Source organism: Elephas maximus, chromosome 4 (genome assembly GCF_024166365.1).
Source record: "Elephas maximus indicus isolate mEleMax1 chromosome 4, mEleMax1 primary haplotype, whole genome shotgun sequence".
NCBI classification, from domain to species: Eukaryota; Metazoa; Chordata; class Mammalia; order Proboscidea; family Elephantidae; genus Elephas; species Elephas maximus.
The window spans coordinates 145,651,809-145,679,430 of NC_064822.1; the positions used below are offsets into that span (position 1 = coordinate 145,651,809).

Sequence of the window (27,622 nt, forward strand, 5' to 3'; positions counted from 1 at the left end):
CAAAAGCAAGTTTCAGAGTCTCTTCTGACATCCATTTTGGCCTTTTCTTTCTTTCCTGTCTTTTTAATTACCTTTTACTTTCTTTATGTGTGATGTCTTTGATGTCATCTCTGATCAGCATAGTGTTCAGTGCATCAAATCCATTTTTGAGATGGTCTCTAAATTCAGGTAGGATATACTAAAGGTCGTACTTTGGGTCTTGTGGATTTGTTTTAATTTCTTCAGCTTCGATTTGAATTTGCTTTTGAGCAATTGATGGTATGGTCCACGGTCGGTCTCTGTCTTTGTCCTGACTGATGATATTGAGCTTTTCCACTGACTCTTTCCACAGATGTAGTATATTTGATTCGTGTGTATTCCATCCGCTGAGGTCTGTGTGTATAATCATCATTTATGTTGCTGAAAAAAGGTGTTTCCAATGAATTAGTTGTTGCCTTGGCAAAATTCTGCCATGCTATCTCCAGGGTTGTTTGTATCACCAAGGCCATATTTTCCAACTAATGATCCTTCTTTTTTTTTGCAGCTTTCAAATTCCCATCACCACTAATTATCAATGCATGTGGATTGTATGTTTGATCAATTTCAGACTGCAGAAGTTGGTAAAATGATTACTTCATCTTTGGCATTAGTGGTCGGTGTGTAAATTTGAATAATGGTCATATTAACTGGCCTTCCTCGTAGGTATAAGGATATGATCCTATCACTGACAGTGTTATACTTCAGTATAGTTGTTGAAATGTTATTTACGACGTTGAATGCAATACCATTCCTCTTCAGTTTGCCATTCTCAGCATAGTAGATCATATGATTATCTGATTTAAAATGCCCAACACCAGTCCATTGCAGCTCCCTAATGCCTAAGGCATCAGTCTTTAAGCATTCTGTTTCATTTTTGACGATTCCAATTTTCCTTGATTCATCGTTTGTGCATTCCACATTCCGGTTACTAATGGATGTCTACAGCTGTTTCTTCTTATGTTGAGTCATGCTACATCAGCAAATTAAGGTCCTGAAAGCTTTACTCCATTCTTGTCATTAAGGTCAACCGTACTTTGAGGAGGCAGTTCTTCTGCAGTGGTATTTTGAGTACCTTCTACCCTGAGGGGCTTATCTTCCAGCATTATATCAGATAATATTCCACTGCTGTTCCTAAGGTGTCACTGGCCAATTTTTTTTTTTTTTTCCCAGAAGTAGCTTGCCAGGTCCTTCTTCCTAGTCTGTCTTAGTCTGGAAACTCAGCTGAAACCTGTCCATCTTGGGTGACCCTGCTAGCATTTGAAATACTGGTTGCATAGCTTCCAGCATCAGAGAAACATGCATGCCATCGCAGTACAACAAACTGGCAAAAAAGTGGTGGATGTGTGCCTAATGACACTTTTGGACTTAACAGCACTTCAGACTTGACCTTTACAATATGTGACATCTTTCATGTATGTTATAAGTTATAAGGGAGAGCTTTGAGTAGGCAGGAATTAATGTACCCTAGGGATCCCTAAAAAAAAAATTTTTTTTTTTTTTTTTTAGGGATATGTAGTTAAGTGCTACAGATGCTAACCAAAAGATTGGCAGTTCAGATCCACCAGGCACTCCTTGGAAACTCTATGGGACAGTTCTACTCTGTCCTGTAGGGTCACTATGAGGAGGAATTGACTCGATGGCAATGTGTTTGGTTTTGGTTTAGGGATATTGGGGATATCTTATTGAAGAACTGGAATTTAACCTGGAGTTGAGGAAGAACATTTAAGATATTGGCATCATACTGGTGGGTAGGAACTTGGTTTATATCTAGAATAATGAGACCAGTGCCACTGAGGGGATTTGGACGTTTCAAACAATAGAGATGACAATATTACTTAGGGAATTTTGACATTTAGATATTAAAGTTAAGACAGTTTTGGATAGCTTTGAATACTAGGCTGAGGATATTGCAGTCCATCTTTTCCTGCTTTAAAGAATCATTTTAGCTCCTTGATGGTGAGCAGTGATTAAAAATATAGATGAATAACTGCTATGACATGAAAACAAGCCCGTTGTCAATTCTGATTCATAGTGACCCTGTAGGACAGAGTAGAACTGCCCTGTAGAGTTTCCAAGGAGCAGCTGGTGGGTCTGAACTGCCGACTTTTTGGTTAGTAGCCATGAAGATGATATTTCTAGCCTTGACTGGGCCTGAGTAGGTTTGTGTCCTTAGGGAAGACATTTAACCTCTATCAACCTCAGTTTCCTCACTTCAGAATAAACACTGAGGATATGTACAGTTCTGGGATTTCATACATATTAATATCTGACCTCTAGGTCTCTTCCATCATTTACCAATCTGTGGCTTTGTGAGGATAAGAGCTTTAGGTTAGAGAGGGTAAGAGCTACGTAAGGAATTGATTTAATAGCTGGTTAAGAACTGGAGGTAGTGGACATGAAGCATTTGGTTGAGCAGTTAGAGGCTACTGTGTGGTTTAGGGAAACCCTGGTGGCGTAGTGGTTAAGTGCTATGGCTGCTAACCAAGAGGTCAGCAGTTCAAATCCGCCAGGTGCTTCTTGGAAACTCTATGGGGCAGTTCTACTCTATCCTATAGGTTCGCTATGAGTTGGAATCGACTCAACGGCAGTGGTTTTGGTTTTGTGTGGTATAGGGTGTTTTAGAGTCATGTAAGTCCCTGGGTGGTTAAGTGTTTGACTACTAGCTGAAAGTTTCGTGATTCGAACCCACACAGAGACTCCTTGGAAGACAGGCCTGCCGGTCTGTTTCCAAGAAGTCACAACTTTGAAAATCCTATGGAACAGTTTTTCCCTACCCACATTGGGTCTCCATGAGTTGAAATTGACTCGCCAGCAAGTAATGGCAACAGTAGGGTCATATAACCCTGGTTTTACAATCAAAGGACTAGGCTTCGCGTGCTAGTTCTTCTACCCACTAGCAGTGGGATTTTGTGCAACACATTTAACGTCTTGGAGTTCTCTATCTGCGCTTTTGTAAAATACGAATTCACAGTTTGCAAACAAGGCTTTAGAATTATTTGCGGTAATGTACGTAAAAACAGTCTGTAAAATGTTTAATAAGCATTCATAATTAGTGTTACTACTACTAATAAGTGGTTTCCCCCACATCCTATAGTGAGATATAATAACAGAATATAATGTTGTTTTCTGGGCACTGTTCTCTTCTCTAGATGCCAGAACCTCATCTGGGAAGTATAAAATAACTTAACAGGTGTTTGAATTCATTAGGCAATTGTGCACAATTCTCCCTTCCCTCATAATACCTGGTCTCTCAAGAGAAGTATAATAGAGCTTAATTTGTACCTGTTTTACGATATCATTCAGATGACCTGCATTTGTTTAGATTGTTGAATGAACAAAATATGTTGGTTGATTTGAGATATGTTGCAGAGTAGGAGAAGAATGGATTTATTCATAGATATGACCCTCATTTGAAAATATCTGCTATGTTTAGAATAGGCCTTATTATGAAGCCTATTCAAGAATGGAATTTCCTGATATGATTTTAAAAGGAATATTTGCGTTAAAGAGGCTAAAGACTCTAGCGCATCCTGTGATTTTTATTATGGCCTGGTAATCAAAATTTATAGCATGGTCTGGAAATTTTGCATCCTTTCCTTTTATTACCATTTGACCTGCTCATGGCATGAGTTCTCTGCTTTTCTGTGTGTTGCTGCTGTTCACTGCTGCATTGGAGATGGCTAACAGTGCATGTCAGGAGGGGCCTGGGAGGACCCGTGCATTATCTAGAAGCCAAAGGTTTCAGTTAGGTATTTTAGCCAATCCTTTCCCCTTCCTCTTCCCCTTCCCTTTTGCTTAGTCCAAATTCATCAAGTGCCACTCATGCACCTGGCAAATACTTCTTGCCTGTCTCCCAGCGGGGTTCTAAGGGGCCATGAGCCAGTCAAAAAATGATTGACAGTTCAGTCAGAAAGCCTCCACTAAACCATAACTGTTAAAGCAGACAGAATTCCCATTAGACGAATGCTTTTTTGGACCTAATCCAATGATAATAATCTCTTAAAACAAGTTGTCTAATCTTATGAGCTAACTTGAAAAGAGAAGTGAATGCTGGGTGAATTGCAAAATGTGCGTGTAGGTGCAATTTATTTAATTTTAAATAATTAGGGCATGGCAGTGATTAGTGCTAATTGAAGCTCTGTTGGGCTGAAAGCATTTTCCAAATTTGTTTTGTAGATTTATGAGGGATTTTTGCAATGAATTTTATCAAACTCTAAGGTATTTTTTAATTGATGCTAAAAACACCACATTTTAGCACAATCTGAAATAACTTGAAATACATTGCTTTAATGATAGCTGGAAGGGCTTGTTGTTCTTGTTAGCTGTTGTCAAGTTGATTCCAACTCATGGCGACCACATGTGTACGTATTGGAACTGCTCCATAGGGCTTTCAAGGCTGTGACCTTTCGGAAGCAGATTGCCAGGCCTGTCTTCCGAGGGGCCTCAGGGTGGTTTCAAACTGCCAACCTTTTGGCTGGTAGTCAAGTGCTTAACCTTTTGTGCTACCCAGCTACCTTTACAAAGGCTAGTCATGCTTTAAAAAGGGAGCTTTAATGGGGAGAGTTTTAGTGGTCCTCAAAATATATATTTGATAAATGCATAATTATTTTATAAATAATTTAAAGTAAGATTAAACTTTTGAGTTGTAGTGAAATCTCATTCACGTGGAGGACAACCCTGCCGTGATTATATGGTTTTACGTTTTTCAGTGCTTTTCTGTTTCAAAACTTGCCGGTGATCATTTTGAACATCTCAGTCCTAATAAAAACATCTTTAAATGTTGTGTGATCAAAATTTAATTTCACATCTTACATTGAAAATAGGGGAAAAAAAGAAATTAGGGAGGTTACATTTACACAAAGATTGGATCTGTTTACGTTGGTAACTGTCAATGATGGTCTCCAAAAATTATCTGTTGCCAAGTTGCTTTTGGCAAGAAGACATTCTTAGTAGCATTATCAGAACAATACCTGAACTGAAAACCTTTTAGTGTTTTTGTTTGCTCCCAGACATCTGGCTCATGTGTTCTGCCACTTGGCAGCTCTATTAATGATTTCTGTGTCTACATACCATGAAATAGGCAATTAGTTTATTATACATATAGTAAATAAAATTCAAAGGTCACCGTTTTGAATGATTAATTCTAGCTAGTAAAACTATGCATTTAAGAAATGCCTATTTAATGGTACAGTGGTTAATTTGTGATTTTATAAAAGTTATTCTATTTATCATAATATATATTGTCATCTAGTTTACTATTGTAGTTTAAAAAAAATCTCACCTTGAGAGTAATCAGGTACATAGGTCTGAAAGATGACTCGTTTCCATGAAAACTCATTTATATTTTTCTTCTTTTCTCACATCACTCATTTCCAGAGTCAGTTTTTTTTTTTTTAAAGGTGATTTTGAATAATTATCCTTAGGTTCGCTATGAGTCGGAATCGACTCGACAGCACTGGGTTGTTTGTGTTGTGTCCTTAGGTTACTGCTGATATCACTACTTTCCTGCTCATTCTACCCCTTTCTAAATAAAAAAAAAAAACCTAGAGTAAAGCAAACAGAACAAACTAAGATTTAGTAATAGATTTTTTTTTTCCTCGTAATGGATTCTGGTAACCATAATTCCTTTTGCTACTCTGATACTTGAAAATTTGGTGAAGCCATTTATTCTGCTGTCTTTCAGGTAGGGATGGGGGTAGCTAACGACCTCTCTGCTTGCTGAGTAAACTCAGAATATCCTACTCAGCTGATATTATGAGGATTCCAGGTCTGTTTCATTCTTCTCTGAATGATTAATAGTTAACGATGCCCAAGTAAATTCTATACTGTTGTCTAGGAATTTCTGAATAGTTGCAATTACTTGATATAGAAAAGAATTAAAAAATTGATAGATGGTCTCTGTTGTGAAATTTTTCTTTGAAAAACTCCAACTCCCTCTGCTTCCCAATCAAGAAAACTAATGTTATTTTATAAATCAGTTTGGCATTTTAGAAATAGCTTCGAAATCCACATGAGAAATGTATAGGTAAAGGGCTGTATTTTTACCTGTGAGAAAAAGTAGATAATTGTTTTTCCAGTTGGACAATGAATTTACTCTTCATACTTAGCAGAAGACACAAGTGTAATTATAGAGTGGGAACATATTCCCATTCAACTTAATTAAACGTTAAAATCATCCTCTTATTAATGAACACCTTTAAAGTAAGTATGTTTTTATTTATATATACAAAATCTTTTTTTTTTTTTTTTTTCCTTACTAGTGTCCTTTGTCTCTTCATAGGAAGACTCCAACACTCGTTAAATAGCCGTCTATCATGGTATCTTTGAGAGAAGATGGCTGTATCTTAGCCTTCCCACTGAGTGAAGTCTCATTATAATTTGTCTCTTTATGTTTCCAAAATGCAGGGCTCACATGCTTAACTCACTAATGAGACTGGAACACATCTCATAATGGCTGGTTTGTCGCACTAAAGCCACACAGAGTAAAAAGAATGTTGCAGTTTAATCCATTGGCACAGGAAATACATTTTCAGTGTGGTTGCCCAGTTGAGAGATCAGTGGAAAAGCGTTTTTATTCCAAATTCAATTATTTTTAGCTTTTTAATTTTACTATCTTCCCCCAGTAAGTGTACTCCTGAAGTGCAGAGAAAGGAGTTTAATAAATTCCAAAGTTGTTTTGATAGTCAAAGAGAGATTCCTTCTTTACTTTTATTTAAAGCATTTTTTTTTGTTTCTTAGGTCACAAACGATATTTTCTTCACATGTTTTCTTTATAAAGGCTGAATTGTTTTGTGGCTAACCTGATTTGACCATAGCACACTGCCTGGTTGGAAGTGTTAAACCTCTTATTTTAAGCTAAACAAGATTACTCTGAAGGTTGGCATTCAAGGGCTTTTAGTGTAATGGCTGAGGGACTGTGGCACACCCCTTGCAGTTCTAGTAATTGAACTCTTTCAGTCCTTCAGTTTCTAATAGTTAGCTCTAGAAGGAGCTTGTCATGGGTACGCAAGAAATTGCTAACTGCTTGATTTCCCCATGTTAGCTTAATGAGAAAGAATGGGTCACCGTGCCAACTAAAAACACCCAATCAGTGGATTTAGAGGTATCCTTCCTTTGATATCTGCTTCTCATTTGGCAGTTCATAACAGTCTTCACATGCTACAGTGTCAGACAAAAAAAAAATCCAAACAGGATTTTAATTTGATATGTCATCTCTGATGCAATACATATATGCAACTGTCGTCATTTAACATGAATTTTACCTCTTTCTATTATTCAGTCTTATTTGATTAATTTGGAAGGCAGTTACAATGTTTATATGTACTTATATTAGTGTTAATTTCTGATATTTTCTTTGGATAGCAGCTTTCAGATATTGATGGATAGAAGCCTATCTGTTTAATTTCATTAGGTTTCTAAGAGCTTTTATTCTAGTAACAGCCATTTAAAAAATCCAGACATTATGTTTTGTCACAGTTTTAGATTTACAGCAAAACCGGAGAAGATAGTACAGAGATTTTCAGTGTAACTGAAGTCCACACACTATTCAGGTTTCCTTAGTTTTTACCAAATGCTTTTCTGCTCCAGGATCCCATCAGATTACCACATTACATTTAGTTGTTATGTCTCCTTAGGCTCCTTTTTAATGTGTCAGTTTTGTTTTCGATGATACTGACAGTTTGAGGATTACTGGTCCAATATTTTGTAGAATGCCTCTCAGTTGGGATTGGCCTAATGTTTTTCTCATGATTAGACTGGAAAACCACCGAGGTAAAGTGCCATTCTTATCACAGCATATCAAGGATACGTACTATCAACTTGATTTATTGCTGTCGATGTTGAACTTGATCACCAAGCCAAGGTGGAGTTTGTCAGGTTTCTACACTGTAAAGTTACTCTTCTCCCCCTTCCATAATATAATCTTTGGAAAAAAGTTGTTATGTACAGCTCACACTTAAGGAGTGGGGGATTATGCTTCCCCTTCTTAGGGGAGAGTAGCTACATAAGTTACTTGGAATTTTTATGCACAGGAGATTTGTCTTTGTCTTTCCATTTATTTATTTATTGTATCATTTATTTGTATCAGTATCAATTCATAGATATTTATATTATACTTTGGGTTATAATCCAACAGTGATTTATTTTGTTGCTGAAATTATTCCAGCTTTGGCCATTGGGAGCTCTTTTAGTTGACTGCTGCTTTTGACATACGCCCATCAGTGTATGTGTGTGTGTGTGTGTGCGCGCACATGTGCTTGCATGCATATGTATTTGTGTGTATGTTTGAGCACTTCTTCATTCTCTGACTTACAAGCTGCTCCAGGCTCCTGTTATTTATTTCTTGCACCAACCCTAAAATTAGCCGTTTCTTCAAGGAGCCCTGGTTCTTTTTATTAAAGAATGGATTGGAAACCAAAACTTGGTTTCTATGTAGCCATTGTTTTAATAAGTAACCAAACCAAATAAAACCCCTTTGCTTTTGAGTCGATTCTGACTCATAGCAAACCTGTAGGACAGAGTAGAACTGCCATCTAGGGTTTCCAAGTAGCTGTTGGTGGACTCAAACTACTGACTTTTTGGTTAACAGCCGAGCTCTTAACCACTGCGCCACCAGGGCTCCTTTATAAAAAGTAAACACTAAAAAAAAAAAATTAAAGTAAAATTAAGAAAAAATCTTTCAAGTGTGATCACATAAATTAATAGATGACTATATTAGGTTCCTTCTCTTCATATTATTTTTTAATTCCAAATAAAATGTTGATTTTTACCGATGTTAATTGGTATCTATGAACAAAGGAAGAATAAGAGGAATCTCAAACTGGCTAGTAATTAAGATTATAATTGAAATAAGGAGAAAAAAAAAATCTGTTTTCCCTGACAACATTTTACTAACAAATTAACCCAAAATATGTTTGATTTTCAACTTTGTTAAATAGTTTGTAATTAAATCATTAATATGAAATAAGTTTTGATACTCCTTAGGGTTTTTATAGAGCTCTGGTGACACAGTGGTTAAGAGCTTGGCTGCTAACCAAAAGGTCAGCAGTTCAAATCTACCAGTCACTCCTTGGAAACCCCATGGGGCAGTTCTACTCTGTTGTATAGGGTTGCTATGAGTCGGAATCAACTAAATGACGAGTTTAGTTCAATAGTGTTTTTATATAGCCACAGTCTTCTGAATTAAAGCCTTGCTTGGCAAGCTATAATCTGGTCTAGAAAAAAAAATCTATAAATTTTCAATGTTGTTGTGTGCTGTCAAGTCAATTCTGGCTTATAGTTACCCTGTAGAACAGAGTAGGACTGCCCAGAGGGTTCCTAGGCTGTAATCGTTTTTGTTTTTAATACTATACATTTCTATGAGTTTGTAGCCAATTATAGGCTGGTTTAAAGTGAAAATGCATAGCCTCACTAATAGAATAAATAGAATAAATATGTAATATTTCCCATTTCAAAAATTCCTTTTCAATTTTAAGAGCAAAAAATTAAATTAATGGGTTAATATGTGATTCTTGATTTTTGCTTCATTTTTTTTTTTTTTAATTGGGCTTTAGGTAAAAATTTACAGAGCAAATTAGTTTCCCATTTGATAGTTTGTACATAAAGTGTTTCATGACCTTGGCTTCATTCCCCACAAATGTGTCAGCACTCTCCGCATTTCTGTCCTGGTTTCTCCATTTTCTTTTGTCCTGATTATCTACCCCTTCCTACCTTCTCATCTTATAATTGATTGTTCTAATTAGTACGTTCCTCTCGGGAGTTATTATTTTGTGTGCTTGCCTATTGTTTGTCTGGGAGGTGGTCTCCAGGAATGGCTTCATTTCCAGGTCAGAAGGGTTCTTAACGGCCGTGGTCTCAGGACTTCCTCCAGTCCCTGTCATACTAGCAAACCCGGTCTTTTTTTTTTTTTGAATTTGATATTTTTGGCTTTACAATTTTCTCCCGCTCTGTCCAGGACCCTCTGTTATGATCCCAGTTAGAGCAGTTGGTAGTGGTATCTGGGCACCATCTAATTCTTCAGGGTCATGTAGTCTGTAGTTCATGTGTTCCATTAGTCCTTTTGACTAAATGCTCCCGTGAGCCTTTCTTTGGTGTCCTTCACTCTGCCTAGCTCTGGATGGGAAAAGATCAATGGTTGTATCTTACTTAGATGGCTGCTCGCAAGCTTTTAAGACACCAGAGGTGATTCGCCAAAGTAGGATGCAGAACATTTCATCTGTAATCTTTACAGGAGCACATTGCCAGGTGTTTTCTCCCACAAAATGGCTGGTAGGATCAAACTGCTGACCTCTTAGATAGCAGCCCAGCTCTTAAGCATTGTGCCACCAGCATGCCTTAAGTTTTTGTCAGGAAATTTCAATTTATAGTTGATTTATTAAACTGTTACAGGTATAGCTGGGTATGTTTGAATTCTTCTTGACTCATTTGAATTCAATGGATAGTATTGTGAAATCTACTTGAATAAATGAAAGAATTCCTTATAATCCAAAGTCTGTAATATTTCAATAACCACACTTTTGTTGTGTCCTTAATCTTTAACTTCCACCACCAAAACTGGATATGCCCAGTCATTGAACCCCTTTATATCTTTTGATATACCAAACATTGAAATTCTTAAATCTATTCTGTTAGTTGATGTGGAAAAAAAAAGTTTGTAATATTTTACAAAAACTAGAAACCATCTGTCGACCAGATGTGGATTCCTGGTGACCCCGTGCTTATGAGAGAACTATGCTCCATAGGGTTTTCAGTAGCTGATTTTTCAAAAGTAGGTTGCCAAGCCTTTCTTTGGAGGGGCCTCTGGGTGGACTTGAACCTCCAGCCTTTCAGCTAACAGTTACACATATTAACCATTTGCACCACTTCAGTCTTAAGTAGAGGGTAGTTATTAATAAGGAAATCCTATTTTATGTTTAAAGGGAATCAGAACTACCCTGATAACTTGATGATGGCAAAATTTGATTAATCATGTAACTATGTTCTAGAAACAGTTCTTAATTATACTTTTAGTTTTACATTCCTTCTTACCACATGTTCAGAAAAATAAGCTTTAATATTCATATTTTGGGGTGACCAATGAGTTTTTTTTTTTTTTTTCTTTACCCAGTGAGAGGAGCCCTGATAGTGCAGTGGTTAAAGTGCTTGGCTGCTAACTGAAATGTCTGAGGTTTGAACTTACCAGCCGCTCTACAGGAGAAAGATGTGGCAGTCTGCATCCATAAATACTTGCAGCCTTGGAAACCCTATGGGGCAGTTCTCTGTCAAACAGTATCGTTATGAGGTAGAATCTACTCAAAAGCAATGGGTTTGGTTTGGTTGTGGTACCCAATGAGAACTATTCTGGGAGTGAGGCAGCTAAAAGAAATCCCACATTACTGATAAAAAGAAAGCTTATGACTTCAGTGATGAATAGTAGATACAAAATAGAGGTTACTAGATTTTTGTTATGTCTGGATAGCTTTTTCTCTCCATTATTCTTATAACTTTTCGATACTGATTTTTATCTGCTTTATTATTACAATTCCACTATCACTGCCAAGGGCTTAATTTGGGATTAAATGAGCCTTATGCTTCAGTAATTTATTTTCATTAGTTTGCCAAAAACTGAGCCTCATGATAGTTCTAATACTCAAGGGCAGAATGTTTACATTTTTCTCTCATTGAGTCTAAATATTCCTTTTGAGATTCTTTTGTGTCCCTGAAGTGCTGAAATCAGAAGACAGTATTGAAGCTTGCCATCATTTGAAGGACAGTTTTCCTTGAAAAATGGAGAAGGAACATGTTACGGTTAATTTTTGCATCACTCTTGTGTATTTTTCTTTAGTCAGAGACGTAGAAGAAACTAATTCACAGCATGGCTTCTATAAATACATCACCTTTAATTAGTATGACATGGTCTTCTGCTTAGTTTTTTCTTTATATTTCAGGTTTTGATATTTTATGATAAATTCCCCATTATTTGCTTATTAAGTTATAGCTATATTCTTTGATTCTATTAGTACCTTAAAAGACTAGAGTTAAAGTTGTCAACCATGAACTTAATATTCTTGGCTGATTTCCATTTTATAATTTCTTAAGTCTGATAGGGAAATTCCCTCTAAATATTATAATTTAGAAATCTATACTATTTTGTCTTTTTTCAACAAAATGGAGACTAGAAATGATTTTCCTTTTTATGTTAAATAAGAACCATAAAAAAGATGGGGAACATATTTGAACTTTTAAAACACATTATGCTCTTATAAAGCAGGTCTATATCATTTTGTAAACAAATAGTGTCTTAGTCATCTAGTGCTGCTGTAACAGAAATACCACAAGTAGATGGCTTTAACAGAGAGAAATATATTATCTCACAGTGTAGTAGGCTACAAGTCCAAATTCAGGGCATCAGCTCCAGAGGAAGGCTTTCTCTCTCTGTCAGCTCTGGAGGAAGGTCCTTCTCATCAATCTTCCCCTGGTCTTGGAGCTTCTCAGGCACAGGGACCGCAGGTCCAAAGGACACATTCTGCTCTCAGTCTGCTTTCTTGGTGGTGTGAGGTCCCCCACTCCCCTTTCCTTTTATCTCTTGTAAGATAAAAGGTGGTGCAGGCCACACCCCATGGAAACTCCCTTTACATTGAATCAGGGATGTGACCTTAGTAAGGGTGTTACAATCCCACACTAATCGTCTTTAACATAAAATTACAATCACAAAATGGAGGACAGCCACACGATACTGGGAATCATGGTCTAAACAAGTTGACACGTATTTTGGGGGAATACAATTCAATCCATGACAAATAGATCAAAACATGAAACGAGCCTACCCATTCTGTATTGGTAGGAAGTATGTCTGGTAACAATTTTTTTAGGGATACAGTAATTGTCTCATTTTTAATTCTACTTTTGGAAAGAAAAATGTTCCTCCAGAACATTTCTCATTGCTTTTATGTGTACTTTTCATGGAGAGAGAAGGAGACAAGTGGAAAACATGGTGATAGAAAGGCAGCAAGTTTCTGTATGTGGTGACAACCAAGTTATTGTATAATTGTGCCTTGGACTTGTGTGCAATACTGTTTACTTCATGAACCTCCATGGGGAGATTGGGAGTGAGAATTTAGTATAAGAGGACTTTTAAATGTGTGAGATAAAGTTGGGTAGAAACTGATTCAGAGTTTGTGGGTCATAGTTAGCTTAAGAATCTTTTATTTGAATGCGTGCAAATACCAAGATATCTAATGCAGCAGTGTTTACGAAAGCAGATCAACCATTGAAAACTCTCTGGAGCTCTTGTTAATAAGAGAGATCCTTGTGATTAGACCCAAGAAGTTTTGTTAGAGAATATATAGCTAAATACAGGTTACCAAAATCTGGGTGATACAAATTATTAATTTCACTAAATACTTCCAAATTTCTCTCCCCAACTGTACAGTTTATATTTCGAACAGTATGTGATAGTTTCCTGTTTTAACCCAGTTTCAGTGACCCTTATAGCCATTCACTTTACTTTTTTCCATTCTGATTCATTTAAAATGTATTATTTTTTGCTTTACTTTAAAATTTTAATATTGAGCATTTTTTCATATTTGTTGTTATTTGGGTCTTCTCTTTTCTGGTTTTCTTGTCCGTATTCTTTGTCCAATTTTTATTTTGCGTTGTTTTTTTTTGTGATTGATATTTAGAATTTTTTTTTTAATTCTAGGAATAAATTATCTGTCTTCTCTAGGATGCAAACATATCTGAATATTGAATATTTCAATACTTATTACCTAGATCTCCGCTCCTTTGTAGACTGACCTTCGTGACACTCATTTATTATACTGAGAGTTAAATTTGTCCCACAGCCTGAGAGGACACATTACTTAGGTTTCATGATGGTTTATTCATTTAGGATGAGGAAAACATAACTTAAAACTTTGTGAAATGAAAATCAGAGTCCAATAGCATTTTTAGTGGCAGTACTCAGAATTAGGCTCCTACAAATACAGGACGATTCTCAACCTCAGTTGCATCAGAACCCATTCGGAGTGATTTTTAAATCTCAGAGTTGGTATTAATGGACCTTCAAGTTTGAAAATTATCCTGTAAGGCTCTATAATTCTTTTCCTCTCAAAGTCCTTTTTTAGATGGAGTAGAATATATGAACCTCCAAGAGCACAGGGTCTCTGTCTTCATAGTAATTATGTTTTGGCTTTTAAATTGCAATCAGTTTCTACTGCTGTCTATCATAGATTATACTCAGAACATTTTTAAGTTTCCCAGACTCTGCAGTCTCATCTTCCACGTGTGGATTTTCCCAAGTTTTAATGTTCAAGTTTCTGGTTGAAACTCATTGAAGCTCCCAATCTCATCTATATCCTCATGTCAGAAATACTTGTTTTGGATCAGTTTGATACACCAAGTCAAGGACAAAGATTTATTGAGATTAATTATATGGTCACATGGCTTATAGTAGTTGCTCAATGAAAATATATAGATTTAAATTCCATAAATAAGAGCATAGGGATTAAAAGTTAAAAATTAAAACCCTTTCTTTGTCTTCCTTTCTTTCACTTTGTTGTCAAAGCCACCTGTACAGTAAAAGTGAATGGAGTTAGAGATTTGGTTTTATCAGAATCCCATTTTTGTAGGTAATTATTTTTAAACAAAATTCTATGACAGGGCATTTAGAAAGACTTGAAAGTTGCAATTTCAAACTTGGCTGATGCTTTAAAAGTAGTAGCCAATCACAAGGCCTTAGAAACTCAAACGTTTTAACATCAATTTTTTTTTCCAGTGTTTCAGTTTTCCCTTTAATGATATCACTTATTTAGCCCTTAAAAATGTCATCATTAGGATAGAATGAGTGATGAGAGCATCTCATTTCAGAACTTCAGTGTCTCGTGATCTTAGCTGTTATAAAAAAATTATAGCAGTTGTTTAAATGGGACACTGTATGTGAAAACATCTTAAAATATAAAGTTCTACGTAAAATACTGTTACCACTTCATTATTATTTATGCTTTTTCATTTTTATGTCATTTCCTTAGCATTTAGATTTTTCCTATAATAGTTACCATTGAATTGTTCTCATTGCTCATATCTTTACTTGGTAGTTTATTTAAATAGCCTCTCAACGTAATGAGGAATCCTGGTGCACAGTGGTTAAGTGCTGGGCTGCTAACTGAAAGGTCAGCGGTGGGAATCCACCAGCCACTCCTTGGGAAAAGATGTGGCAATCAGCTTCCTTAAAGATTTACAGCCTTGGAAACCCTATGAGGCAGTTAGTCCTACAGACTCGGTATGAGTCGGAATCGACTAGATGGTTTGGTTTGCCTCAACAGAATGAAAACTCTGATCTTTTTTATCATAGCCTCAATCTCAATGCTTTATTTTGATAATAATGTATTCTAAAAAATTATTAGGCTTTTATTAAACATTAATGAATGGTTAATGTTGCTTTGCCTTGTTATGACATTTTCTTCTTTAGAAATAAAAAAAAAAGCGATGTAAGTATGAAGGCCAGCTTCTTCTGAAAGTTTCATGACAAGCAAAGAAAGCTGATCACATTTCCTTCCCCCATATGGTCTCTTCCTCCTTTACTTCTCTTCCTGCCTGATTACAGCTGTTTTTGTAATGCTTTCCCCGCCCCCCCTCCGCCTCCTCTTCTCCATACTTTCCACACCCACTTCCACCACAAGAAATTGTAGTAGAATGACCTTGGTCACAGTTAAAAAATGGGTTTTTGGTACAATATCAGAATCTAATTGTTTTTCAAGATTAGTCCTCTGTATCTCTGGTATCTTGTCTCGTTTATTGCCATATCATAGGTTTCTCCCTTGTGTAATCTAAGTGTACTCAGTTATATGATTGATTGACCAATTCATTACAACTTTTAAAGTATGATTTCATCTTGTTTTCTATTTTTTGCTAACTTAAGAAACATTGACTTTTTTTTTAGCCACAAAACATTTTTTTTCTAAAATATTTGTACTGAATACTGTACATCAGGTCCGTTCACCATAGAAACAGCTCCAAAGTCCTCCCAGGGGTTTATGCGAAAGCCAAATTAGGGAGGGCTAGAGGGAAGATGGAAACCCTGGTGGTGGTGTGGTTAAGTGCTACAGCTGCTAACCAAAAGGTCAGCAGTTCAGATCCGCCAGGCGCTCCTTGGAAACTCTACGGGGCAGTTCTACGCTGTCCTATAGGGTCGCTATGAGTTGGAATCGACTCGATGGCAATGGGTTTAGCGGGAAGGTGGAAACCCTGGTGGCATAGTGGTTAAGAGCTACGATGCTAACCAGAAGGTTGGCAGTTCAAATCCACCAGGCACTCCTTGAAAATTCTATGGGGCAGTTTTACTCTGTCCTATAGGGTTGCTATGAGTTGTAATCAACTTGACGGCAGTGGGTTTTTAGAGGGAAGGTAACCAGATGCTGTCAAGTCAGTGCTTTTTTTTTTTTTTTTAATTCAGGCCCTGTTGAGTTTCTCTTTTTCATTTCTTTTTTTTTTTAATGATATTTTATTGTGTTTTTGGTGAATGTTTGCACAGCAGTTTAGGTTCCCATTCAACAATTTCCTCACAAACTGTTCAGTGATGTCAAGTCAATTGTGACTCATGGTGACCCTTCGTATTTCAGTAGAAGTGCTTCATAAGGTTTTTAGTGGCTGATTTTTTAAACGTAGGTTTCCAGGACTTTCTTCCAGGAAATTTTAGAACTTTTGCTGGGTATAATTTCAGAGGATCAAAGGTAAAGGTATTTAGTGGAGGAGAAGAAATGGTTTGCAAAAGTTATTGTCAGATGCAGATGAGCTTTGAACCATTTCATTTTGCCAGGACAGCCCTGAAAGCTAAAGATTGACTAGCTGAACATGACGTTACTACTCCTACCCTTAGAAATTTCATACATCGTTACATGGATTAATCTTGAGCAAAAATCTGCTGTGGATTTTTTGAACTACCATGGCATTAACTCTGTGAATTCTTCATTTGCTTTACTGTGATCTGATGTGGACAATCTCATCTCTTAAAACTGTTCATAATTTCAACCTTTTTGTGGTTTCTCATTTTCCTTATTCTGAATTTTTAACTTTTGAAATTCCTTTACTTCTTTCACACAGTGTCCCCTCTAAATTTTCTCAAGTTTTTTCAAAATAATTTCAAAGTATAAAAAATGGATATATCACCAAAAGATGGGGAAAAGCCCTGAATCAATTATAAACTGTTTTGTAGACAAAACAATTCCAAGATCTTAGAATGCTGTTCCATTGATGAGTTTAAAATTGGCAATACCATATATTGTGTTTAAAAAGCAGGGTCACCAGTTAGGAGGAGATTGTTCTGAGAATCAAGATGTTGGCATTTTGGACTAGAGTAATCACAGGAGAGATGGAGAGAAATGAAAAGATTTGAGATTTATCTTGAAGTAGAAATGAGAGAATTCAGTAGTAGATAGAATGGAGAGGGGAGGAGAGAGATCATGAAGAAGAAACTGTTTACATAGTTGTCGTGGATTAACTTGTGTCCCCCCAACATACGTGTCAACTTGGTTAGGCCATGGTTCCCAGTATTGTGTGGTTGCCTTTGGTTTTGTGATTTTATGTTAAAGAGGATTAGGGTGGGATGTAATACCCTTACTAAGGTCATATCCCTGATCCAATGTAAATGGAGTCTCCCTGGGGTGTGGCCTGTACCACCTTTTATCTTACAAGAGATAAAAGGAAAGGGAAGCAAGGAGAGAGTTGGGGACCTCATAGTATTAAGAAAGTAGTGCCTGAAGCAGAGCGTCCTTTGGACTTAGGGTTCCTGCGTGGAGAAACTCCTAGTCCAGGGGAAGACTGATGACAAGGACCTCCCTCCAGAGCTGACAGACCTTCCCCTGAAGCTGGTGCCCTGAATTCAGACTTCTAGCCTCCTAAATTGTAAGAGAATAAATTTCTCTTTGTTAAAGCGATCCACTTGTGATATTTCTGTTATAGCAGCACTAGACGACTGAGACAATAGTATTGTTTTCTGAGGTAGAGATGATCTGAGAAGGAACTATGTTAGTTTGAAGAGGGTATGAAATCAAGAGCTCTATTTTGAGTATTTTGAGTTTCAGGTACCTAAGTGAATCCGCCCAGTAGGCAATTGAGTAAATGAATATGGAGGTAAAGGGTTGGAGACAACAATCTGGGAGTCATTATCATATATTATTAATTTTTAAATTCATGAACCTTGCTGAGAACATTAGATTGAGAGTAGAGGTAGCGGTGAGGGCCTGTGACTTCCAGCAATTAGAGGTGGGCTGGTTTTTTTGGAAGAGAGAGAATCTGAGGCGAGTTCTTTTTGTCAGTTGTTTATAATACATAGAGATTTTTTCCATAGAAGTTGTACCTGCTCAAGATATTGCTCTTAGTGGATTGTTTTTTGAACTAAATATTTGGCATATCTTTTATAAGATCTGCATTAGTTTCTTAGGGCTGCTGTGACAAATTACCACAAATCTGGTAGCCTAAAAAACATTGAAATTTATTCTCTCATAGTTCAAGAAGCTAGAAGTCCAAAATCAAGGTATTGGCAGGATCGTGCTCCCCCTGATGGCCCTAGGGAAGAATTCTTCTTTGCTTCTTCCAAGCTTCTGATAGTTCCTGAAAACCTTTGGCGTTCCTTGACTTATAGGTACATCACTCCAGTCTCTGCCTCTGTCTTCACGTTACCTTCCTCCCTCTGTGTCTGTGTGTCTTGTCCTCTTCTTACAAAGACTCCAGTCATTGGATTTAATGCCTACCCTAATCCAATATGACCTCATCTTAACTAATTACATCTGCAAAGACCTTATTTTCAAAAAAAGTCACATTCTGAGGTTCTGGAAGGGCATGAATTTTGGGAGGATACTCTTCAACCTTTTAAGAGTTCTAAGCACCATTTTGAATGTTGTTGAGCAAGATAGTTCTAATACAATGTCAGAATGTTTACCTTGAGAGATCAGATTAGCAGCGAACCATTAAGGTTGGGATGCAATACCTTCCCTCCCACCCCACCCCCCCACACTTCTTCAGGACTCAGATTGTTAGATGACACTAGGTTCTTGCTCAGGTTAAAAGAGTTTGCCAGAAACTCTCATTAGCAGGCATGTTCATTGACCTTCTTATAATTTCCTGTGTTTCTCCTAAGTCCACTGATCAAGTTATTTTATTTTTAGAAGTTGTCATCAGAATGAAAAACAATTGGGATTCATGGGCAATCTTATTAAGTATTTGACGTCACTGATGTCAGTGACAGCGTGGGGCAGCAGATGAAAGCCTGTTTTATAAATTCTGTTCAGATATTCAAGACAGTGAAATGGGAACTGGTGTAGACATAGAGAAACGCAGTTTCTGTCTTACAGCTAAGCAGAGTGCTGTCATACCCCATATATTTTGGTATGCTTTCTCTTTGTTTTTCTTCAGAATCTAAACTAGAAAATGAAGGAAGACAGTTATTAGGTGACTACTATCTCCCAAACAGAATGCTAAGTACTTTTACATTGTGGTCTCATTCTGACCTTCCAACAATTCTGAGAGGGATATATATTCATATTGAGGCTTTAGTTATTGGTATTTTATAGAGGAATACAAAGAAAAGATACTCATCAAAAGCCATATACAAACTAGGATTCCACAGTAATTTTTTTTTTTTTTTGGAGGGTTAAAATTTACCTAAAGATATTAAATAACAAATGCATTGCTGTTGAGTCGATTCCAACTCATAGTAACCCTATAGAACAGAGTAGAACTGCCCCACAGGGTTTCCAAGGAGCACCTGGTGGATTCAAACTGCTGACCTTTTCGTTAGCAGTTGTAGCTTTTAACCACTATGCTACCAGGGTTTCCAAATATATTTAAAAGGAGATGGAAATAAGGTTATTTAGTTGAAATGTAATTGTGTGTTTTTAATTGTCCGTTAAAAATATATTTTGTCTCAAATTTTAGTGAAATATTCCCATGCTGTGTTGATGATGTTCTCATTTTTTTCCTCTTCTTTTTTTGGTTTCAGGGGAAGAACTTGTCTCTTTTCCTCAGCATTAGTTTGTTAACTTTCTGGGGGTCCTCCCTTTTGGGTGCCCGTTTATACTGGATGGGAAACAAACCACCGAGCTTTTCCAACTCTGACAACCCAGCTGCTGATTCGGATAGCCTCTTGGCTCGCACGCTCACCTTCTTCTACTTGCCAACCAAGAACCTCTGGCTGTTGCTATGCCCAGATACCCTCAGTTTTGATTGGTCAATGGATGCTGTGCCTCTGCTCAAAACAATTTGTGATTGGAGAAACCTACACACTGTGGCCTTCTATACTGGACTCCTCCTCCTTGCCTACTATGGTTTGAAGAGCCCAACAATAGAAAGAGAATGCAGTGAGAAAGCTGCAACAAATGGCAGGCAGAATGCAAATGGACATAGCTGCCTCTCAGATGTCGAATACCGGAACTTAGAGATTAAGCCCAGTTTTGCATCCAAACTAGAAAATGGCATTAAAAATAATGTATCAGTGAGAACACAACTTCCCTCTACTGAGAACATTGTTGTACTGTCTTTATCTTTGTTAATAATACCTTTTGTTCCTGCCACGAACTTGTTTTTCTATGTTGGCTTTGTAATTGCAGAGCGAGTATTGTATATCCCTAGTATGGGCTTCTGCCTTCTGATTACTGTAGGTGCCAGAGCCCTTTATGTCAAAGTCCAAAAGCGTTTTCTCAAGAACTTGATTTTTTATGCTACAGCTACATTAATTGTTTTCTATGGACTCAAGACTGCAATCAGGAATGGAGACTGGCAAAATGAGGAAATGCTGTATAGGTCAGGGATAAAAGTAAACCCAGCGAAAGGTAATGTTTTGTTTTATGCTTTTGCAGTATACTTTTTGTCTTCTAGAATCTTTGCTCCTTGCCTTAAAATACAGTATTAAGGAAGAAGTGGCCCCTTGTATGCATGGTCTGTGTCTTTCTTTTTTTGTTTTTTAAGAGATGAGCAATGAAACTGATTTAGAGACATAGCCAGCATTCCATATTTGGAATAAAGAAGTAATTCCCTATGCTTCTTATTACATTAGTCCAGAGGAATTAGAATTCCCATTTCATAGAAATAATGACAGTTCTAAGAATTCAGAAAAATGTTTAGTTTTCACATTTTAAAATATGATACGGACATCTGTTTAATCATGTAATAAAAGGCTATCCCACTTAAGTATTTTTTAGCTCTTCTGTTTTCCTAGAATCGCCCTAGGAAATACAAGACTTACAGTCAGGGCTTTGAACAAGTCCTTCAGGTCAAACCACTGCTGAGAATTTGCATTTCTAACAAGTTCCCAGGAGATGCTAGTGCCATTGGTTAGGTATCAGTTTTGAGAACAGCTACTGGAGATTTGGCTCTTAAAATGTATTATACGTAAGAATCACCTGGGGATCTTCTAGATTCTGATTCAGTATATCTGGGGTAGAAACACCAATTCTCAGCAGGGTTTCAAACCTTAAAGAGAAGCCCTGCTTAAGTTGACATCTTTAAAAGATTTGGAGGTAAGGCTACCTCTGAATCTTGGAATTGTGTCTCTAGGTGTCAGTATGTGCACATGCAGGTGTTGGTCCCCTTAGCTTTGCATGGGCTAAATAATCAGGTAATAATAATCAGGTAGCAGGTTCTTATATGTTTCTCAGTCACTTAGCAAAATAAACTTTTTATTATACAGTGAAAAGGTTAATCATACATTTGATTATTTTTAATTTAGAGAAGTATTTTAGCAAATCTCAGGATCTATAGCCAGAATATATTCACTTTTAAAAGCACAAGCAAATAATCAAAAGCTATTATAATGGATTACTCTGGTTGAGACAGACAAACAGTGATGGAGGTTGGAGAGAAACTGAGTGAAAATAAGTTTACATTTTTAGTGCAGAAATAAGTAGTCTTGTTCTTCATTAGCCATTTTTTAGTTATTTATCTTTTAAATTATGGTTGCTTCTGTAATATTCGAATGGAGCCCTTTTTCCAGAGATCTAGACACCCCAGGAGCAACTTTGACATCCTTGTTTGATTAACATAGATTAAGTCGAGAGTTCAGTGAGCAACTACACGTTTTTTTTTTTTTAAGCCAAAGAACTAATTGTTGGTACTTATTATGCTTAATAGATTGCAGAACTCTTCAGGGGAGTAGAAGCATTAAATTGAGCTAATGCATATAATTCCTCAATTCTCTTTGAAAAATCATTACCATGTGGATTTACTAGGTAGTGAGTACTGCAGTTTATTGAATGTCTGACCCAAATCTTGCTGTAAAAATAGTTGCAATCAGTTTTCACAGAATGATTTTCAGCTAGTGCTTCTTCACTAGTAGATGTAAGTATATAGAACAAAGCTATGCAGCTTATTTATTTTCTTTCTCTTTAAAACATATACGTGTTAAGAAATTAAAACAAAAATAGCATATTATTTGCATGAAGGATTTTTCTGAGGATTTATTAAATTCATTGGTTAGGTTTAAGGTTATGCTCCTGTAACAAAGAGCCAAGATAACAGTGGCTTAAATAAGATAGAAGCTTTATTTTTTTTTTCATGTAGCAATCTAAGTTTGTGTAGCCCAGGGCTGATAAGATGGCGCCATGAGTTTTTGATCTTCACTCCTCTTTTGTTCCTTTGCCATCTCTGGAGTGTCACCATGTCCATATGGTTCATGATGGCTCTTTATCACATCAGCACTTCAGCTATAACAGGAAGAGAGGGAGAAAGGGCAAATGGTGGGTGTACCCATTCCCTTTAAGAGCATGTTATGGAAGTTGCACACACCACGTTCGCTTACATATCATTGGCCACACCCAGCTTCAAGGAAGACTGGAAAATGTTATCTTTATTCTTGGAAGCTAAGTGCCTAGCCAGATTTTATTACTCTGGATGAATGTCGTTGCATGCTGTGAAGTCGATTCCGACTCGTAGCGACCCTATAGGACAGAGTAGAATTGCTCCATAGGCTACTAACCAAAAAGTCGAACTGCTGACTTTTTGGTTAGCAGACTGAGCTCTTAACCACTTCCTGGATGGAGAGGGAGGACAGATAGTCCAATGCTAGAGGATAAGTAGCAGTCTCTGCTCCAGAGTAGGTGAAAGCATTTTGTAAATCCATTGTTGTTATTAGCTGCTGTTGAGTCGGCCCCTGACTCATGGCGATCCCATGCTTAAAGGAGTGACATGCTGCCTGGTCATGTGATCAGTTGCACATTGGACTGTTATGATCCACAGGGTTTTCACTGGCTGGTTTTCAGAAGTAGATTGTCAAGCCTTTTGTCCTAGTTCGTCTTAGCCTGGAAGCTCCACTGACACCTGTGGAGCATCAGAGCAACATGCAAGCCTTCACTGACAGACAAGTGGGGCTGGATGTGAGGTGCTTTGGTTAGAAATCAAACCTGGGTCTCTTGAACGAATAACAAGATTTCTACCACTGAACCACCACTGCCTTCTTTCCAGCATTAGATGCTATTATTGGTGACAGTTTTTATTAATGAGTCTAAGTTATTCTGGTGACATGGTTAAAACATTTGATCATTTCTTCATTCATCCATTCACTAAGTAAAGAATTTATTAAGCATTTCCTTGGTGTTTAACGTATTTACATGTCTCTTTTTTAATACTAGAAATGGTGGTGGCGTAGTGGTTAAGAGCTACAGCTGCTAACCAAAAGGTAGGCAGTTCAAATCCACCAGGCGCTCCTTGGAAACTCTGTGGGGCAGCTCTACTTTGTCCTATAGGGTCACTATGAGTCGGAATTGACTCAACGGCAATGGGTTTTTTGGGTTTCTAATACTTAAGACTCATAGCAGTCCTGTGTACAACAGAACAAAAACACTGCCCGGTCCTGTGCCATCCTCACAATCATTGTTATGCTTGAGCCCTGTGTTGCAGCTACTGTGTCAGTCCATCTCAATGAAGGTCTTCTTCTCTTTCGCTGACCCTCTGCCTTACCAAGCATTATGTCCTTTTCCAGGGACTAGTCCCTCCTGATAACTTGTCCAAAGTACGAGAGATGAAGTCTTGCCATCTCTGCCTTTAAGGAGCATTCTGGCTGTACTTCTTCCAGGACAAATTTGTTTGTTCTTTTGGCACTCCATGGTATATTCAATATTCTTCGCCAGCACCATAATTCAAAGGTGTCAGTTCTTTTTTGGATATGATGGGCAGATACTCCAAAATATTATTGGTTAAATGAATGCATGACTGATCAATATTGTAAGTACTCTGAGACATCAAAAATTGAGTTTCTGAAGAAACCTACCTCCTCCCTTTCCCTCCTAATCAGCTGCTGTACTTGCAGCATTTACCATCTCAGTTGATGATAACCTGGGGTTATCTGTAGCTCTTTTTTTTTTTCTTCTTCTTCTTTCACACCCTACATCCATCCATTAGAAACACATCCAGAATTTAAGCACTTTTTGACCACCTCTACTGCTACCACCAGGGCCCAAGCCACTATTATCTTACAATCTTACATCTTGGTTATTATTAAAAGCCTCTTACCTGATCTCTCTGCTTCTATTTTCTTGCCTTTTTGCGTGCCTTTTAATTTTTTGGTTGAAATCTGGCCATGATATATTGAGTAAAAGGAACTGAGGTAAATAAGCCTTTAGTGTATGAGATTTTATGTTAATCTGATTAGGAATTGGGTGGTACCTATAGATGCCAGAGACTTCAACTTGCTATGGTGTCCTTGTTTTTGTCACTCCTGTTGCCTTTGGACTTCTCTAAGAACTCTGATAGAGTCTTTGTCTTGCAGCTATTTCAGCTATAATTCACTGTTATATGGGAGCCCTGTTGGTTGGTGTGGTGGTATAGTGTGGGGCAGGGGAGTCTTTCTATAATTTTAGGATTAAATCTCAGTCTTTAGTGAGCCTGTGTCTCTGAGCTGTGACTTCCACAAGTGTTTCTTAGGCCTCTGTGTACTTCCCTACCTCCCTCCCCCCAACACTTTGATACAGGAAGGCTAGAAAACCAAAAAGAAAAAAAAAAAACCTATTGCTGTCCAGCCTATTCTGACTCATAACAGAAGTCTCTCGTTGCCATCAAGTTGATTCTGACTCATACAGACCCTATAAGACAGAATAGAACTGCTCCATGGGGTTTCCAGTGAGAGGCTGGTGGATTCAAACTGCCCACATTTTGGTTAGCAGCTGTAGCTTTTAACCACTGCACCACCAGGGCAGCTAGAGGGGTCCAAAGCAGGAGGACTCCTTTTCCCCCATAGCTCCTGGTAAAGTGTTTTTCATTTGTTATGGAGAAAGCTCTGGGAATATTTCACTTGAGTCACAATAGACTGGATCCATTGCCATCAAATAGATTCCAACTCATAGCAACCCTACAGGACAGAGTAGAATTGCCTCATAGGGTTTCCAGGGAGCAGCTGGTGGATTCCAACTGCTGGACTTTTGGTTAGCAGCTGGTCTCGACCATTGCACCACCAGGGCTCTGAATAGACTGGAAAAAAAAAAAATTTTTTTTTTTTAGACTGGAGGGTAACTAGTAATAACTGCGGTTTTCCTCCATCAACTGAGCCTGGAGAGTGACTTTCTTGGCTCTTCACTGTGAGAACTTGGTGAGATCCCTGGAGGTAAAAGCCATAAAAGTATGGGAGACCCTTAGGATTGTGGTCCCCTGAAGTTTCTCGCTCTCAGGCTAGTCCACACAGCTTCCAGCAAACTTTCAAAATTACTATTTAAGTGGGATTACCAGTTTATGCCTCCAGGTAAGAGGATCTCAGCTATGACTCTGGATTTGCCTGTCTCTTCAGATTTCAGGGATGGCTGAGCACATGACACCCAACACTGGACAGATGAGATCGAAAGCAGTTTATTAATCACATATACTTACAGCCTGGGGACGAGGATACCACAGGACATGCAGGGACACACAGAGGTTGCATTCAGGAACAAAGTAAATAAGCAGGGGTTGTGGGAAGTAGGCTTTATAGTATTAAGAGGGTGAGTTGCCTTGGTTCTGGCAGGAAGATGTGACTGGCAAATTTGAACAATCCCATAGATGGTCATGGAATTGATAACTGCTAATTAGCAATAAGCAGGAACTATGCCTGATCCCTTTGATAAGGAGAGTTGCTTGGCTAGGGGACCTTTTCAATGGTTGCGGAGTGGGGAGGAAGATTTGCAGTTAGGCCTTTTGAGGCCCTCCTAGTTGTCGATGTCAAGGGCAGCACATAGTATTAATTTTAGGCCTTAACACAAATACATAGTCTTTCTCCTTATGGAGTTTATAATCTGCTGATTGATTGGATTTACATGTATAATAGAAGGAGAAAGTGTGTAACATTATGCTGTTGATATACCGGTACTAAAGAATGCTTGGAAACCCCTGTGGTGTAGTGGTTAAGAGCTATGGCTGCTACCCAAAAGGTCAGCAGTTCGAATCTACCAGGTGCTCCTTGGAAACTTTATGGGGCAGTTCTACTCTGTCCCATAGGATCACTGTGAGTGGGAATCGACTAGACAGCAATGAGTTTGTTTTTGGTTTTTTTTTTTTTTTGGAAAGGACCCTTCATAATAAGGAAGATAGACTCTGGCGTGGAGTTAGTTTTGGATTCCATGATTGTACTGCCATCTGTGACATATGCTTCTGTTTTAGTACAAGGAAAAACTCTTTAATTCCAGGTTCTTTATTATTACTATTTTTTTCTGTTTATAACATGCTAATAATAATTCCGGTTACAGTTACTTCCTTAGCAATTATGAGATTGGTAGTAATCTTCCTTTAGGCAGATTTTTCTTAGTCTGTCATGTTATTTGAGCTTAGCAAAGATTACAACCCTTTAAAGCCAGTCTCCCTTAAAGTTGTCTGAGATTGTTAGGTTTTTTTCATTGTTAGGTTTTTTTTCTTCCTTTAAAAGCCTTTGCAAATTTTAGAGCACTTCATCCTGCCATGTGCTTTAATGGAATACGATTTTAAGCCTCATGAAGCATTATACATTAAAGCTCCTGCCTTCAGTAATGGGTCCTGTAGACAGCTGCCAGTCATTTACTGATTGGAGGGAAATGGTGATGGGTAAAGCCTGTTATAATGACTGTGCTGCTAATTTATGGTTTAAATCTGGACAGTGGAGAAATGATAGCTGATTTGGACTGTGTAAACCACAAGGCCTATCTCATTATGTGGTTGATAATGTCAGGAAGATACTAGACATAGTTGATGACTGTAGTTTGCTGATTTCACAATGACTCTGCATTTTTTGTTCTACAGAAAGAAGAAATTTTCTCTGATAACTGCCTTAATGTACAAGCCATATATTATTTAAAAGTTTTTCCCCCTTTAGAAAAACACATATATCATATTGATTACTGATTGCTTGAAAAAAGCACTTCTTAATTCATTTTAAATCTGTTAAATGTATGATCATTTTCTTGGCCTATGGGCTTTAGCTCTATAGAATTTGGCACCATTGATCTCTGTTGCTATGGCTTTCAGGGAACCACATAATTTTGACTATCTCTCATTTTCCACACGTTTCTTGTGTGGTTTTATTTCCTCCTTAAATTGATGTATTCTACAAGGTTCTGCCCAAAGCCTTCCTTTAATCTTCCTCTTTTATAGTATTGAGAACATTGTATATATAGTATGTATTAAACAGTCATTAAATGCATTGTTG

The 27,622-nt window shown here is 37.5% G+C and overlaps 1 protein-coding gene across 2 annotated transcripts in view; it reads left to right on the forward strand.

Annotated features, from left to right (window-relative positions):
- TMTC2 (transmembrane O-mannosyltransferase targeting cadherins 2) overlaps positions 1 to 27,622 on the forward strand; it is a 452,862-nt gene that overhangs the window by 204,597 nt on the left and 220,643 nt on the right. For both annotated transcript variants that reach the window (XM_049883964.1, XM_049883965.1), the window contains exon 3: positions 19,991 to 20,819. In XM_049883964.1, the coding sequence (XP_049739921.1) occupies positions 19,991 to 20,819 (829 nt within the window). The remainder of the gene's footprint in view (positions 1 to 19,990; positions 20,820 to 27,622) is intronic.